The sequence below is a fragment of the Girardinichthys multiradiatus genome, chromosome 1 (assembly GCF_021462225.1).
Source record: "Girardinichthys multiradiatus isolate DD_20200921_A chromosome 1, DD_fGirMul_XY1, whole genome shotgun sequence".
NCBI classification, from domain to species: domain Eukaryota; kingdom Metazoa; phylum Chordata; class Actinopteri; order Cyprinodontiformes; family Goodeidae; genus Girardinichthys; species Girardinichthys multiradiatus.
In genome coordinates, this window is record NC_061794.1 from 28057384 (window position 1) to 28075969 (window position 18586).

General features: G+C 41.1%; 1 protein-coding gene across 1 annotated transcript in view; it reads right to left on the reverse strand.

The window, feature by feature from the left end:
* The window catches only part of LOC124867204 (ERC protein 2-like), a 263676-nt gene that overhangs the window by 116195 nt on the left and 128895 nt on the right, over positions 1 to 18586 (reverse strand). The window contains exons 16-17 of the mRNA XM_047363523.1: positions 16953 to 17099; positions 11696 to 11856 (exon numbers count right to left, since the gene is read on the reverse strand). Coding sequence (XP_047219479.1) covers positions 11696 to 11856; positions 16953 to 17099 — 308 coding nt within the window. The remainder of the gene's footprint in view (positions 1 to 11695; positions 11857 to 16952; positions 17100 to 18586) is intronic.

Sequence of the window (18586 nt, forward strand, 5' to 3'; positions counted from 1 at the left end):
TTTAATGTAATCAGAATGATAGAGGGATATCAGCTACCCTGTTCTTCTTAGCAATTTCCCCTGACAGTTACATAGGGTCATAAAAACTATGCTGCAGGTCTCTTTGTGGCAGAGCTAAAACATACTGCAGATGAGGTTTTAGTTCTATAAACTTTGCAATTAATTGCATTGCATCTGATCACTCGTCATAGCAACCTACACTTAATTGCAGTTGATACTATGAAAACTAGTAAAACATTTCTCTGAGTCTCATCTGGGGCATGACAAAACAATAAAACTCCCCTTCCCTTACTAGCCGTTCTCCTCTTTCCCCTGGTGACCCTGAGGGCAGGACTGCTCTTTAGAAGGCCATCACTAGTTACCTCTGGGTGTCCTGAAATGCCTCTTTATGGCTACACTGCCTACCTAATCAGTTGCTTACTTGTACACAGACAGACATCCCAACTTAGAATGAGGTCATTTTGAGGAAGGCCTGGGGGTGTTAACTTCCCTGAGGCCAATTAGAGTTGTTCTTCTCAAAAGTTTGAAGTATAAATGACCAATTGAGTCTAATGTGGTTTGTGTGTTTATGTGCAAGGACGTGCACGAGTTTTTACGACTGACACTAGTTAGCAAGACTACTGCACCTACTTCCTCAGCACAATTTCCTGTGATAGCAATTATTAGGTATGTGTGATAAATTCCAGGCCTTCTTCCACTTGCCCAGAGATAGAACAACAGAGAAAACACACTAAAAGGGGGCGGGAGTGCATTTAATACCCAGAGGAAGTTAAAGAGGTTGGTGTCAAAGGAGTGATGCGGTAAAAGTCAGAGAAGTCGTTGAAAGAAAAATGTTACCAAAGAGAGAAACATAGCACAAAGTTAAGAGCAGTTTCCACATGCAGCATCTTTCCATTACGTTTTTATGTGGCCTCTCTATCTTTTGTCAGTTGCTGCAATCCTTTTGTTTTTTGTCTGTCACAATCACCCCACTACCACAATGTCACATATGCGTTTAACAAAACACACATGCACACTCACAGAGTGAAGATTTACCAATTTGTTCAGATTCACAACAGACGCATGGATGTTGAATTGCATGTGCATGTGTAAAGCAACTGTGATTAGCTGCAGTTTTTGGATGAAACCTTGATGTACTGGTTTTAAATAGGCGTATGATTAAAATCTGATCTGATATTCAGATGAAAAACAAACGCCACGTTTATGAATGAACTTCTGTTGGGCTCTTGTTCTGCTATTCCTGGTATGGAGCAATGTTTCTCTCTTTTAGATATGCCTGCTACTCTTTGAGAACAGCAATGAATGTGGAAAAATTCTCTGAAGGTTTTTAGTACTTCTGTGAGTTAAATGCAATGCTGTGCACAATTTTATGTGCGATATTCTGATTTCCCACAAGGTCTTCTGTCATTATTTTTGGATACATTTAGTTTGTTTCTTTAGATTGTTTTTTTATGCTTGTCACAGCTAAGCCATTTTAGTATCCTAACTGTAATTATTTTAATAACAAGAGTAGTTGTTTGCATCCTGTGAATGTTATTAAGTTAACATTTTCCTATTTATTAGCAACTATAAGGACCCTTCTTTGAAACTTCCTTTTCTATTCATAACCTAGAAACTACAGTGTTTTGTGAATTTAATTAAAGGTTTGTTGCATGACAGATGATTTTTATGTTGCATTAAAGCTCATTGCTTTGGAATTATACAAGAAGGCTATCTTGTGAAAGGTTTATTTTTTTAAACAAAAGTTATACTCATTCAGTTGAAAATAATTATTCCTTTTGCTCATAGTAACACTAATTGTATCATATAGTAATGTATTGCATTAAATTGGTTTTGTTGGATTAAATTCTTAAATTTAAGTGAAACAAGAGTTTGATAATGAATCAGTGCTTCTTCCTCAAGCCTCTTTAATGTATTGGATCATAGACAATAGTTTGAGATACATATCATATGACCAACAAAGCAGAAATACACAGTTCACTCTGGCTCTGAGGCCCAAACTAACAGAATTGAAAAAAACTACAAATTAAGTCCACATTCCTATACATTTAATTTTAAAAATCTAAAAAACTGTAAATCTAAACAATTCATTAAATAAAACAGCACAACACAAACATTTCAAAATATGAAAACATTTTTGTCTTTCTCTTTTTTTTAAAGATTATTTTAACAAATTGCATTTTTAATTTTGTCTTTTGCCAAAATATATTTTTATTTGTTGAGGAAAACAGTAAATTCAGGCTCATAGGCATGAGCCAGGTTGTGTGCTGTTTAAATAGTGTTTAAGCTATTGAAAACAAAGTGTGAACAGACAGCAACATGTGCCAATGGAACTTACTATATGAGAAGAAGAAGACAAGAATCCAATCAAAATATATAAATTACATGAAAAGGTACTCTATCACTAAAATACTTGATAACTGCAGTCATACTGGTATTGTATCTAACCTATGTAGAAGCCACTCATTACCTAACTTTACAGAACAAGGACGTAGAAGCAGGAATTTCCAACTGATCAAGTTCTCCATTCACAAAAACAAATCTTAAAAGAGGAAGATCAGTGTGGAGCTGGCCTTGGCGCTGACATAATAACATACCTATAGGCCGGACAGCTGACACACACGTCAAAGGTAAACATGTGTGTCATAGGGCAGGGGAGCAGAGACAGACATGATGAATGACCAAAGGTTCCCACGAGGCGACATACACACACAAATCTGCATGAAGAGGGAGGAAGGTGATGTGTGGTCAGCCCCTCCTCATCACAGAAACACAGAGAATCCCATTCACAAGCTGTGGTGTGACCCTCTGTGTTTCATCATTACTTATAAAAGCAATTGCACTGTGGCACCATTACTTGTGCAGCTATGTGAATGCACATAAGTGTCTGGGTGTGTAGGTTTTTTTTAAAGATCATGATGCCAAGGCTGATTTTTTAAAGTATACTCTGCAAAACAAAGTCTTTCTGAACAGCAATGCTTTTCATATGCAAATATGGTTCACTGAGTGTGTACCTAGGTTGTGTGTGTTTGTAAGATCAGAGTGGAGCTGCCAAAAGTGTACCCAATTCACATATCACATGTAATAAAAATCATTTTCCTGTCTGTTTTGATTTCCGACATCCAATATTACCAGGAATGTTAATCAGGTGGCATGTTTTTCAAATAATAAGGAAACAATCTGTGCTCAAGGTGTCTCCCTGAAATCACAGAACTACTCAGCATGTGAAATACATTCATGCTGTTGAATGGCAGTGTGCTTACTCTAGTATTGTGTTACCATCAGAGGATGCCTGAGAGGAAGACATTTAGTGTGATGGTTGGTTGGCATAAACAGCAACAAAGTCTATTGGAATCTTTCCCTTGGCGTTCAAGCCTCTGCCTAGTCTAAACTGGTAGGAGTTAATGAAGGGGGCACAGGGGGCATGCGCGTGTGTGGTCTGTTATGCATTGTATTCTATGTGTATGAAGAGGTTGGGAGCTGGGGGTTTGGGGTCATTGATGATGAGGATTAAAGAACTGTTGAACTGCGAGGGGACAAAGCTTCGTGAGACAGAATAGGCCACAAAGATACCCATGCAAAATGCACACACAACCTCAGTAGAACTCACATATAATCAGTCACGTCTGCAGACATGCACATACTTAAATTATGGCTTTCTGCTTTTAAAAAAAAGGGAGGCATATTCCCCACAGTACAGATCTAGCCCAGGTTAGTGGAGAAAAAGCTAAATAGGAAAGACACGGCACAGAAAGATGGGCAACAAGAGGAATAGAGAGAAATAAATGCTGGAATAAAGTAAGACAAGCACAGAGAAGGGGGTAGCATGAAGGGACTACAAAATGTCAGTAATCAAGTTTAGTTTTTAAAATCTCAGTAATCAAGTGGAAGTTTGATGGGATGCAGTTTTCTCTCCGTCTCTTTTTCTTCCCCGTAATGTGGCATTTGTCTAGAAGGTCAACTGAAGCAAACTGTGTGAGGTATACTCCATGGCGAACCGAGGAGGTTTCTGTATGAGCCTGTGTGTTTTTGTTTTTAATGTGTGTGCATGTGCTTGTAAGCTAGAAGGAGAGGAAAAAAAACTCTTGGCATTTCAACACTGGTAATGAATAAAAGAGACAAGGAGGGAGAAATCATATCCAATATCCTCTCATGGCCTGCTGGGTTTCCTTAGCTCCCAGTGTTTATGTGTGCGAGTGTGTTTGTGTGTGTAAATGTTAGAGTATTGTTATCATTTTCGGATATGGAGCTGAAGGCTTGATGTATAAGGAGCAATGCTGGTCTTTTCTATCACCCCACACCAGATTAAATTTCCACCGTACTGTACAGTGTTCACACACAGACACAGATGGTCTCCTGAGGAGCTACTCATTAAATAATTCTGGGGTCACAGGGTGTAGGTGCGCAATAGAGAAATTATGTGTTTGGACATTTTGAATAGTTTGAATGTTTCCATTCTTTGAGTGGGATAACACGTCATGCCACTACATCACAGACTCTGAAGCTGATCTTTGAGTAGACTTTAAAAGTGTGGGTGAGTATATCTGTTTACATTTTGTGATGGAAATAAAGAAAAGAGCAAAGAAGAAAAAATGTAGCGGCAGCTTTGTGGTGGGCACATAAAAGGAGATAGACAAATGAGAATAAATGGGATAGGGGGAGTGATATATTTTTACTTAGTATAACATGCGGGCATGGTAGAAAATTCTAAACATTTGACACAAGAAAAGTTGTAGAATAGCGCATGGGAGAAAGTAAAAGAATGGAAAAAAGGATGATATAGTGGGGAAAGTAGGGAGGATGGTGATGGAGAGAGTGCTGAATGAAAAATGTGGGGAGAATTGAGTGGAGCTGTCAAGGGTGGGAGGGAACAAAGTATGGTTGACAATAAACGACACAAGAAAAGGTGTTGAGAAGAATGACTGAACACAGCACATCAACAAATACTTACAGTGCAGAAAACCCAGTTAAACCCCCAAATAAGTATTGCCTATTAATAAAACCCTGCCTTGATTTTTATTGTAGAAACCTTTGTAGACCTTGACTAGCTAAAAGCTGAAACTCATGTACAGTTTCCAACCACACATCATTGGCCTAAATGTCATATGATTTCTGTGACTTTTAACAATTTATTTTTACTATTTGTCAGGGTGGACTGATGATAAAACAATTCACATGGAATTGAAATTATATACACAAGCTTAAATTTATGTCTACACCCCCACTAATGTTTAGGTTTTCTCTTAGATAAAGTTGCAGAGAAACCACACACTTTTGTACCCAACAACAAGCTGGTTTAATTCTGGCTGAATATTTGACCATTCCTCTTGACCGAATTGGTAGTAGTAATTGACTTTCTGTGTTCTCTGGCACTGACCTAGATTTAATGTGTCCAACTTTCAGCCCTCTTGCTGTTGATTTGAGGTGAATTTAAGAAATTTTGAAGAAGTCTATTAATTCAATCAACTTCTACCAACTTTCTACCAAATATTGCTGGCAGTGAAACACTCCTAGAGCATGATACAACTACCACAATGCTTGAGAGTTGGTACAAAGTTCTTGGGTTTGAAATTCTCAGCTTGACTCTTCCACCCATATCTCATGTTGTTGTGGAGAAAGGGCTCCATCTTTGGATCAATCATAAAACATTTTTGTTTTATCTTTCGAAAACCTTTGGCTTATTAGCAACTGCATGCTTGAAGATGTACTATAAATTTCATCACACACTTATTTTTAATTTAGTATTTTCTCAGTTGAAACTTACTTCATTGTGGACTGTGACACTGGTGCTCCAGCAAACTTAAATTTATCATAGGCCTGAACGTTGGTTGTTCCAGATATTTTTGAACTTTCCAACTAGATAGAAGATGATCCAAGATGGCGCCGCAGATGGTCGCCTCGGCGTGTTGGTGCGCATTATTTTGTTTTGTTTTTTGCTTTAAAACGGTCTTCTGTGATGGTACCCAGAGCTCTCTCACCAGAGAAGAACTCATGAACATCAGGGCTACTACACCAGAGGAGTTATTTCCCACTTTTCTGCCTACTGCTCTGGAATTTTTGGACATTCTGGTCAAAGGTGCGCTCACCTTTGTTCACGCGGTGAAACGCCGGAAGAGAGGGAAACGGGCTGGGGTGCTGGTACGTCTTCGCCAGCGTGGACTACGAACACCGTTACCTGGAATATTTCTCTCTAACGTGCGCTCACTTCCCAACAAAATTGAGGAACTACAACTGCTGTTGGGGAAAAACAGGGACTTTTATTCATCGGCAGTTTTGTGCTTCATGGAGACGTGGCTGTGTGGACCAATACCGGACTCTGCGCTGCAGCTGGCAGGATTCCAGCTCTACAGAGCGGACAGAGACACGGAACTCTCCGGTAAAGCAGAGGAATCTGTTTTTACCTCAACAGTGGTTGGTGCGACGACGTGACAGTGATTCAGCAGCACTGTTCTCCAGACCTGGAAGCCTTCATCATAAACTGTAAGCCTTTCTATTCCCCCCGTGAGTTCGCTTCGTTCATCCTGGTCGGTGTTTACATCCCGCCGCAAGCTAACGTGCAGGTCGCACAGCGCATGCTCGCCGACCAGATACTGAGTGTGGAGCGGACCAACCCGGACTCCTTAGTAATCGTCGTTGGTGACTTTAACAAAGGTAATCTCACCCACGAACTCCCCAAATATAGACAGTTTATAAAATGTCTGACCAGAGAGGACAACATTCTGGATCACTGTTACACCACCATCAGAGACGCTTATCACGCCGTCCCACGTGCTGCACTGGGCCAATCCGACCACATCATGGTCCACCTGATTCCTGCATACAGGCAGAAACTAAAGCTCTGCAAACCTGTTGTGAGGACGACAAGGAAGTGGAGCAGTGAGGCTGTGGAGAATCTCCAGGCGTGTTTAGGCTGTACAGACTGGGATGTGTTCAGGACTACTACCAACAGTCTGGACGAGTACAAAGAGGCTGTGACTTCCTACATCAGCTTCTGTGAGGACAGCTGTGTACCATCATGCACCAGGGTGAGTTACAACAACGACAAACCCTGGTTCACAGCTAAACTCAGAAGGTTAAGACTGGATAAGGAAGAGGCCTTCTGGAGTGGGGACAAAGACATATACAGAGAGGCAAAGTACAAGTTTGGCAAGGCAGTGAAAGAGGCCAAATGACTGTACTCTGAGAAGCTCCAAAACCAGTTCTCAGCCAACGACTCTGCGTCTGTCTGGAAAGGGCTCAAGCAAATCACCAACTACAACAACTACAACTCCATCAACAACCGACGCCTCGCCAACGACCTGAACGAGTTCTACTGCCGCTTTGAAAGACAAAGGGACAGTCCTGCAACCATCCCCCACGACGCCCCCCAACAGCTGCAGCCACAATCCACCACCCCCACCTCCCCAACCTCAAGAGGGGCCTTGGCACCTCCAACCCCCACCCTGAAGTTCCCCCCCACCAGCCCCCTACCCACGCCGAGGATGGCTCTTTCCATCCAGGAGAGGGACGTCAACAAACTCTTCAGGAGACAGAACCCCCGGAAAGCTGCTGGTCCGGATTCTGTCTCACCAGCCAGCCTGAAGCACTGCGCTGATCAGCTGTCTCCAGTCTTCACAGACATTTTTAACACCTCACTGGAGACATGTCATGTGCCAGCCTGCTTCAAGTCCTCCACCATCGTCCCTGTTCCCAAGAAGCCAAGGACCACAGGGCTTAATTACTTCAGACCCGTCGCCCTGACCTCTGTGGTGATGAAGTCCTTTGAGCGCCTTGTGCTCTCACACCTAAAAGACATCACCGACCCCCTCCTGGACCCCCTGCAGTTTGCCTACAGAGCCAACAGGTCTGTAGACGATGCAGTCAACTTAGCCCTTCACTTCATCCTCCGGCACCTGGACTCCACAGGAACCTACGCCAGGATCCTGTTTGTGGATTTCAGCTCTGCCTTCAACACCATCGTCCCAGCTCTGCTCCAGGAGAAGCTCTCCCAGCTGAGTGTGCCCGACTCCACCTGCAGGTGGATCACTGACTTCCTGTCTGACAGGAAGCAGTGCGTGAGGCTGGGGAAGCACGTCTCTGACTCCCTGACCATCAGCACCGGTTCCCCCCAAGGCTGTGTTCTCTCTCCTCTGCTCTTTTCCCTGTACACCAACAGCTGCACCTCCAGTCACCAGTCTGTCAAGCTTCTGAAGTTTGCGGACGACACCACCCTGATCGGACTCATCTCTGATGGTGACGAGTCCGCGTACAGATGGGAGGTGGACCATCTGTTGGACTGGTGCAGCCAGAACAACCTTGAGCTCAACGCTCTAAAGACAGTGGAGATGGTTGTCGACTTCGGGCAGAACCCAGCCCCACCTGCCCCCATCACCCTCTGTGACTCCACAATTGACACTGTGGAATCTTTCCGCTTCCTGGGAACCATCATCTCCCAGGATCTCAAGTGGGAGCCAAACATCAGCTCCCTCATCAAGAAAGCCCGGCAGAGGATGTTCTTCCTGCGGCAGCTGAAGAAATTCAACCTGCCAAAGACTATGATGGTGCACTTCTACACAGCCATCATTGAGTCCATCCTCACCTCCTCCATCACCATCTGGTACGCCGCTGCTACAGCCAAGGATAAGGGCAGGCTGCAGCGTGTCATTCGGTCTGCTGAGAAGGTGATTGGCTGCAGTCTACTGTCGCTCCAGGAACTGTACACCTCCAGGACCCTGAAGCAGGCAGGGAAGATTCTGGCTGATCCCTCCCACCCCGGTCACAGACTCTTTGAGACTCTCCCCTCTGGCAGGAGGCTGCGGTCCATCCGGACCAAAACCTCACGCCACAAGAACAGTTTTTTCCCATCTGCCACCAGCCTGGTTAACAAAGCCCGGAAACCACCCTGACACTCTCCCTCCCCCCCCCCCCCCCCCTGGCTCTGTCGATTTATGCTTACTGCTGTTTCTGTCTCTTCAAGAATTATCCAGCCACCTTAAATTCTGTTGAAGATTTTTCGTTAATGTTCTTTCTGTTCAAGGTCTTAGTCTTGCAATAAAATGACAGAGTGATCAGGTTTCCCTGGGATAAAAGTACAAAGTGAATAAACATTTTTATTTTTACAGTCCCAATGCTTTCTCAGAGAATGGTATGGTATATTTATTTGCTTTTTAACCTAAAGCTAGAAAAGGCAGCTATTGTGTAGTACAACACTGTGGAATGTATCAAATCCCCACTGCAGAGGCTTTTTTAACATATTAACCAATGCCTAAAAAGGATATATAACAAAAATACTGATAATATTTATGTATATTTCATGAAGAAAAGGTATTTGTTGTTAGAGGCCCTTCATGGAATTCCTGCAGGGCAGTCATTTTTGTAGTTGCAAAGTTAGGCTCAGAGTATGTTCACTAAAAATATCCAAAGAAGTACCAAAGGAAGATTAAGTATTTTAAGTAGTGGAAATGAAATAAGATTTAAACTGTAACCCCAAATTAAGTTATGTCCATTATATACTCATGTAGCCATCTAGTTACAGTATTTTATGGCATAATGAAGCTCAAAGGAGTAGCAACATTATGACTTTAAATCCCCCATGTAGACATTCTGTCTGCAAAGCTCCATCACCATGGTTACTTTGACTAAACAGGCAGAAAGACCAGCTATACTGGTAAGGTCATGTCCTCACTCACAGATCTCTCCAAGGGGCTTTGACACCCCCCCCCCCCCCACACACACACACACACACACTCTTGTTTTGCTATATGTAGTGAGGACCATGTGTTGATTCCCATTGACTTTCATTTATTTTCAGTCATTTTCAACCCTTTCTATGCCCTAACCCTGACACAAACCCTAAACCTGACCATTACCAGTGCATGCCTAACCCTAACCTTAACCTAAAGTCAATTCACACCTTAGTCCTAAACCTAACCGTTAGCAAAATAGGTCGTGAGGACCAGCAAAATGTCCTCACTTTGGTTCAAACGGTCCTCAATTTGATGATGAAATCGGGAACATGTTTCTCACTGTGATGCCAAGACAGGAGCAACCCCCCACACACACACAAACATACACACATACACACATGCGCGTCTTTCCATATTTGCAGGAATGTTGCAGCATTTCTTTTTATGGGACCCAGGCTTTGGGCCCCATAAGGAACAATTGGTCCTCACAATGTATTATATATAGAAAAAATGGGCCTTATACACACACACACACACACACATACACACACACACACATACACATACACAGAGGGCAGAAACAAACAGTATGTGTATACACATTCTTTTAGTGTACTGTGAGATCAAAGCAGTGTAATGGACTTTAAAAGTTCTCTCAGTGTACGCGTGCCAATGTTCTCTTGTGGCTCACATTATAAGCATTTCTCTGAGCACATGACAAGCAGATATGTGGTTCCATAGTCCTTTAGTCAGATAAGTTAAAGCACGTAACACATACCCACTGAAACACACACACTCACACATGGAAATATAAACAACTTCTGCCTCTCACTTCCTGCTAGTGAGACAGATACATAAAATAAAAGTATCTAATACAGTATAACAAGATTTTTCCTGAAGAAAGTCTAAAAATTGTGGTGTATTCCACCCCTTTTACACTGATATCCCTACATAAAATCCACTGCAATAACTGCCTAGCATTCAAAAGTCCTCTAATTACTAAATAGGCCACCTACGTGTAATTTAATTTCAGTATAAATGCAGCTATACTGTGTGTGCCTCAGAGGATTGTTAGAGAACAATTCTCCTTGTACATCATGAACTACACTATACCAAAGAACACAGAGGCCAGGTAAGGCATAATGTTTTGGGGAAGTCTAGAGCTGGGTATTTTATAAATATTATAAATATTACAGAGCACTGTTCAAAGAAAGGGCCTAATTCTGTAGCAGTTCTAGTAACTGTTAATCAGGGGGCTGAATAGGTGTGCATGCCACACATTACAGATCTTTATTTGGAAAACAGATTTTGAAGGAACGTCCACCTTGTACTTCACAATTATGCATTACTATTTGTTGGTGTATCACAAAACATCCATTTAAACATTTTATTTGTGGTTGAAACATAACATTAAAAAGATGAAGGGGTATTGAAACTTTACAATTTATTTTATAGCATATAACTGTACAGGGAAACTGGATGAGCAGTGAGAAATAACTTAGATAATAAGATACTGTCAACTCAGTTTATACTTTAAAATACTTTTTGAAACCTCTGTATGTTCTAATGCCGTTAAACACAGTGGTTCCCAACTCTGGTCCCCCAGGACCAACTGCCCTGCATGTTTGAGATGTTTTTCTGCTTCAACACATCTGATTTAAACTGATGGGTCATTAACGGCCTTCTGTTAAATATGATGACATGCTGAGGAGGAAATTAAATCACTGAACAAGGTATTTTGTAGCAAGAATACATTTAAAAGTGGAAGGACAAAGGGTGTGAAGACTATTCTACAGGGGTCAAGAAAAGTAACTTAACATCAATGACAATGAGTTTTATCTCAGAGCTGATTAGGTAGGCATTTACATTTTTTAATGAAGCAGTCTATTGTGTTGCACAATTCTATTATTTTGAGGAAAAACTGACCTACAGGGTAAAGTAATGTACTTTCAGCTGTTTAGATCTGCAGCTTAAAAGCTAATTCAAATGTCAAAGTGCTATTTTTGAATGTAACATAGTGTGACACTTACTTCATCTCAAGAATCTCCTCCAGCTGTTTGCGTCTCTCTTGCTGCAGTTGATTGAGGTGTCCATCCCGTTCATGTAGGCACTTCTGAGTAGAGGACAGACGTACTTTAGTGGCATCCAGCTCCTGGCGAGTCTTCTCTAAAGCTCCCATCAGCTCCTCCAACTATTTAAAGGGGACAATCGGTTAGATTTATAGGTGTTAGAACTTGCCATAATAACCATCTCGATGTTCTAAAGTGAACCTCTATATATCTATCTATCTATCTATCTATCTATCTATCTATCTATCTATCTATCTATCTATCTATCTATCTATCTATCTATCTATCTATCTATATATATATATATATATATATATATATATATATATATATATATATACATATATATAGATATCTATATATATATAGTCTAAATGAAAGATCTGTTTTGCCCTCTCCCTGCGTGTGGGCTGTGTATGCTAAAGCCTTTGAGTGCTTGAACAGTTTAAGATGACATGAAATGACAGCCTAAACATGAAAATCAATGGGCAGTTGACATCTTGAAGGAGGCAAAATTATTGTGGTTCATAGGTTAGTTGAATGGCATGTTCAATGACCCTTGGGATGGAAAAAGCTTTCCCCTCTACTCTCCTCCCTTTCACCACTTATTTCATCTTCCTCATAAGTGTGGTTTTACTTCAGGGCTACAGAAGATAATGTTCAAGCTCTCAAGTGCATCTCTTTCCTCCGCACACTTAGGCCCTCCAGCTACGTAAGCCTGTGTGTCGAAACTGAGTGCCTGATAGACAGGATGTGACCTCAGGGCATCTTTATCCTAACACAGGAAAGAGTCTAACTGGTCAACAACAAGTACTTTTAATAGAATGCAGTACTAGACAAGATGTGGAGATAAAAATAAAACAATGTCCCATCAGTTTTATTTAATTCTAGTACTTTGAAGATTTATTATATAACAAACTTAAATATAAATTGCTTAACAACTAGGATTAAAGAGAAATGAAGAACAAAGACAGAGGAGAGCATTTGGAGAACCAACTGCAGGGGTCGGACATGAAAAGGCAAGGGGCATCGTTTATGAAGGAGCCAAATTGTTCACACATTTTTAGGACAACCTCTATGTCCTCCAGCTTTCTAGGTGTGTTTCACAGATGTCAGATAATGTGCTTCCTGACTACTCATGAATATTACAAATGGAACTAGATTTAAAAGAAAAGACAGAGAGGGAATACCAAAAATTTGAATCGAAATCGAAAATTTTTAAAACCTTTTTATCTCAGTTACATCTTGTTTTCCTATCTATAGCAATTAACCACAACAATTTATCCACTGTATGATGTACATAGAGGGCAACTGCATTAAATTATAGTGCCCTGCAAAAACATATAAAGACCCCTTGAACTTTTTTACATTTTGTCAAGTTAAAAGCACAATCTTCCATGCAGTTTAGTGGGATTTTAGGTAACAGACAAACTAAAGTGGGACATAATTATAAAGTGGAGGGAAAGTGATAAATGGTTTAATAATTTTCTTAAATTCAAATCTAAAAGGTGTGGCATGCATTTGCATTCAGCCTCCTTTACTTTGATAACCCAAAAATAAAATCCAGTGCATCAAATGTCAAATGTGGCACATGTAATAATAAATAGAGTAAAGCTTAACCCAGTATAAGTACACCTTTGTAGCGCCAACCTGAAGGCAAAAGTCTAAACAGTTTGTGTTCAGGATGTGTGGCGTCAGCAGAGATGTTAGCTGACCATTTTCTGATCCTATACCTATACAAGTCCTGGATGGAGGGAAGGTCTGCCCCAATGATCCTCTCTGCGGACCTAATTGTCCAATGCAATCTGGACCTGTCCTGTTTTGTGGATGAGCCAAACCAAACAATGACTGACGTGCACAAGACAGACTGAATCAAATTCCAGGCCTCAATCAAAACAAATCTATTTTTTCTATCTTGAGAGTCAAGGGTCGTACATCCAACTCCATTTACCTCGCTGACTGCCAGTCCCTCATTACTGCACCACCCGGGGTAGCTGTCATTGCACAATCACATCATTAATAAGGAATACAATGAATTTTAGTGAAATTAGAGACTTAAGCTGCTTAGTGGTGAGCCTGTGTGTGCTAATTTAGCTCAACCTGAAGAAAAGGCTTCCCAACCTATCTAAGGCTGGCTAAGGCTAGCCCACTTTGGTTGATAAGCTGATTGAGAGCTCAAAGGTAGGGACCAAATCCCTCTAGTGCATTCATGCCATGTTCCTGGTTCAAAGGCCTAGTTCAAAAGCCAAAGTGGGAAAGGAACAGAAAATGCAATGGAAAGCAACGCGAACATAATTGCATGAGACAAGTTAAGAAGGCCAATGGGAAAGAACAAGGATGGATGCTGGAGGTGATTTCATGAGAAAGAAAGAAAGCCGAAAGACAGAGTAAGAGACTTAGAGGACAGGGGTGTGAAGAAAAGTGACCCGGGGCATTATCCATGCTACATTTCATCAGGTCGGGCTGACAGAAGGTTTTCAGCTCATTACACATCATGAGACTGATTACTCTGGGACAGAGGGAAGAAGAAAGAAGAAAATCAAACAAAAAGGGAGAGTGTGTGAGAATGTGAGTTTAGTAGGGCACTCCGAAATGGTGCCAGGGTCAGGTGGTCTTTCTGACAGACATTACCCTTTTCTATTCTGTAATTACATACTTCTCTTTTTTTCTGAAACAATAGCAGTTGAGATTATTATCAACACCAGTGAGTGTCAGAGGCTGACCATTTATGGTGAGATGGATGCCTTTTACAACCATAAACTTCATTGTATTTTATTTGTATTTTGTGTGATGAACCAAAATAAACTAGTCCATACTACTTTCCAGTAGAAGGACAATTATACATTATTTGCATTTTATTTTATTTTTTTAACTAACAACGATCTTAAAAGTGTAATGTACATTTGTATTCAACCTCCCTGGGCCAATGCTTTCTGCTGCAACTACAACTGCAACGTTTTGGGGTATGAATTAACAAATTTCACTATCAAAATACCTGAAGCTCAGTCAAATTAGATAATGAGCATCTGTAAATTTAGGTCTGCACATTTACTGAGACATCCTAACACATATATTTGGTTTGATGTAAACTATTCTATTGTAGCTATAAGTGAAATTTGAGTGAAAGACAATAGGGTTATTGTCCTGCTGGAAAGTGAACCTCATGCCAAGCATCATGTCTTTCACAGCCAGAAACTGGTTTTCTTTCAAGATAGCCCTGTTAGTGGCTCCATTCATCTTCCAATCAACTCTGACCTGCTTTAGATTTGCAAAATCTAAAAAAGAATCCTTACAATATGATGCTGGCACAGCCATGTATAATAATGGTAATGGTGTGTTCAGGATGATGTGCAAACGGATTACTGAAGTATGTGTGTTAGCACTAGCACTTTGCATGTTGGTCAGATATTTCAGTAATAGTCCTTTGAGAAAAGCAACTTCTTCTGCATGTCTGCTATGTCCCTGTACATAGCTTGTGCTACAAGAGTTTGTTTTGCTTTCCTTTGACAGTGACTTCATTCTTGCCAAGCATCCAAACAGGCAACATTTGTGGATTGCATAGCTAATTGTTGTCCTGTCAACAGATTCTCCTACATGAGCTTTGGATTTCTACATCTCCTCCAGAGTTACCATGGGCATTTTAGTTGGATGGACATCTAAATGTGTGGTTAGTTTAAATGCTGTGTAATAGTCTTTCCATTTTTGAAAGATGGACTGAACAGTGCTCTGTGAGAAGTTTCAAGGTTGATATATTGAATTTAAACCAAACTCTGTTTTAAACCTTTCCAGAACTTTGTCCCTGGCCTGTCTGATTTGTTTCTTGGTCTTCGTGATACTGTTTGTTCTCTAACATACCTCTGAGGCCTTCACAGAACTGCTGAATTTAAACAAGTGGACTCTATTTACTAATTTGGTAACTTTTGAAGGCAATTGGTCGTACTGGATTTTGCATGACATTCTTTTGATCGATTATGTGTAGTTTTAATTTGATAAAGTGAAAACCTTCAAGGTGTATGAGTAGTTTTGCAAAGCATTGTATACACTGCAGCTAGTGTGACTACATGGTTCCCTTTTTTCTTCATGTGTATGAAAGTTCTACAGTGACTTATAGTATAAAAAGCAAGCTGATTATTGTTTTGGGGTCACTCTGAGTTAATGTGTCACAAGTTATGCTAAGACCGCTCTGATTCTTCTATACATGAGTTAACAAAGGTCAAAGCTGAATCATCTACTTCTTCACATGCAACAAGTCCCTCATAAATAAAACTACTTTTCATTTCTTTCCTACTTCTCCGCAAATCAAAATATTGTTTAATAAACAGTATCAAGGCTGAATGTAAGTTGAGCGTGAAAATACGCACAAGAGGAAAAAATAAGCCACAGTTAACATTGGCTCTGGCTGAATTTTCTAAACTAAGTCTGACCTTTTCTAACTTGGCTCTGCTGTCCATTGGTCCTCTTTTTTCATGTTTCAAGTTCTGGTAGAGAGTGTGCTTAAAGAAATACAGACATATTTCTACCTCATAATGTTAGTTCTAGTCTTAACCACCGTTAGCTCTCATATTACTTGTGGCACTCATAAGTAATGCAAGGTCATTCTCATTCAAATGCACACTCACACGGAGAGGAAACATGCTCCCTTGCCCTGTTTCTTTTTCCCACCGCAGACACACCTACGCTCACACACACACAAAGGTGCACACTTTCATTTTTCTTTCTTTTTTGTGGCCCACATTAAGATGTAGTGCGACTAGTTGACAGTCAGTAAAAACAGAGCGATAGCCAGAAACACAGGGTAAAAAAAAGGCAGACGAGTCTGCAATCGTAAAGTTTACAGGTTTGTTAGAATAATTTTGACTACATACACCAAAGCATGTCAAACATGTGCATACATTTCAAGCAGGCAAATTTAACAGGAAAAGAAGCAGACCGCTTGACTTATTTCCTATTTGCTTTTGAATTTCAACCAAGCGGAAAACAAGGGAAAAGACGCTTATTAAAATAAGTAAATAATTACTAAAGAAATCGGGGGTTAACAACATACAATTTAACACAAGTGGGTTGTGGTTCTCATATTAGACTGCAGATACACATGTAACCGCATGGGGGTGTTGTTCAGTTACTGACATTAACTAAGTGGCTTTTAAAGAATAACTGTATATGAGGCTGTATATGCAGATTTGCAATCCACCAGAAGTGTGTGCTCCATCACATCAACCTGTCTCTGGGCCTGAACACGTGCAGCCTCCTCTTGCGCCCAGAGAGCCTCCCTATGTGCCGAGGTGTTCATCGTGTCTCTCAGAGCCTTTTCCAGCTCCATTATCCGCTCTGCCGTCTCACGCATAGCATCCTGGGAAGTGCAAAGCTTGATGTGGAAGAGGGAGAAGAAGAGTAGATTTCGAAAATAAAGAAGCAAAAGAAAGAGGAGGGATTTTTCTTTGTTTAATTTGCTTAGAATTTTGGTATGAAATTAATATAAGCTTGTTATCGAACAGCATTGGTGATGCATGGATCAATCAGGATCCGAAAGGCAATTGGCTGGTGAAATACTGTAAAAAAATAAAATGTTTTCTCCCTTTTCATTACAGCAAGTCCATAAATGCATTGTTTTTTAGATAAGCAAAAAATAGGTAAGGGTTACACATGAACGCTTTGATACATGCATCCTCTGCCTATCCCGTCATTCTGCTGTGTGTGAATAAGACAATTGGATTTGACTGGCCAGATCTCAAACAAAATCTGAAATTGGTACTTGCCTGTAAAAAACATTATTTTAGTGATGGTGAAAGGCAATTGCAGAAAAGGTGTAATAATTGCTTCATCCACCCTATGCGAAAACATTTCCACCCCATGTAAAGGACAAACAACACAAAAAGGAACAAATATTTCTTCAAGAACAAGAAACTTATAAATCACTGGGACAAAATTTGTAAGTGCTACGACTTTTTCACTTGCTTTCATGAAAGTCATCTCATTTGTGAGTGTGGGTATGCAGAGCGGATTGTGCGCTTCTACTTGCACAGTTTGTGTGTGGCCTTTTTGACACCCACGGTGAGGGCGAGAAAATGATCCTTCTCCACACTGGTTGATGGAACTGTGAAGAAAAACACTGAACAGAAAAAATAAACCACCTGATTTTTTTCCACATTGTTTTTTACATTCTTATTGATTCCAAAAGTGTTGATTCACTTTCATGTTCACACGTTCACACTTTTCTTAGAGTGGCATACAGGCCTTGCAGTTGTGTGGATGAAGAACCCTGAAAGATGTGCAGCGGATTCTGTCCAGGTATTGCTGAGTATTTGGATAGCAACTTAAGTGTCTACAAGTTCTTGGAAACATGCTAAAACAGACATTTATCTAAAAAATGGCTGTTTCATGTTTAGTAAACTGAGGTTGTGCCTCCAAAGACATAAATTGGTAACATCAGCCTATGTATGCAAACGTAATGTATATACTATAATATTTTGGTCCTCATGAGGACGAAAATATTGAGGCACGGGACGTCGCCCGGTACGGCGGAGCCGGGGTCCTACCCTGGAGCCAGGCCTGGGGTCGGGACTCGTCGGAGAGAGACGCGAGGCCATCTCCCAGTGGGCCCACCACCTGCAGGGGGAACCGTGGAACCCATCTCCTTGAGAGGGGTTGGACTCTCTTCTACTCTGGAGTGGCCCACGGGGAGAGGCGGCGGGCTGGTGTGGGTTTGCTTATTGCCCCCCAGCTCTGGTGTTGGGGTTTACCCCAGTGGATGAGAGGGTTGTATCCCTGCGCCTTCGGGTTGGGGAGAGGACTCTGACTATCATTTCAGCCTACGGGCCGAGTGGTAGTGCAGAGTACCCGGCCTTCTTGGCG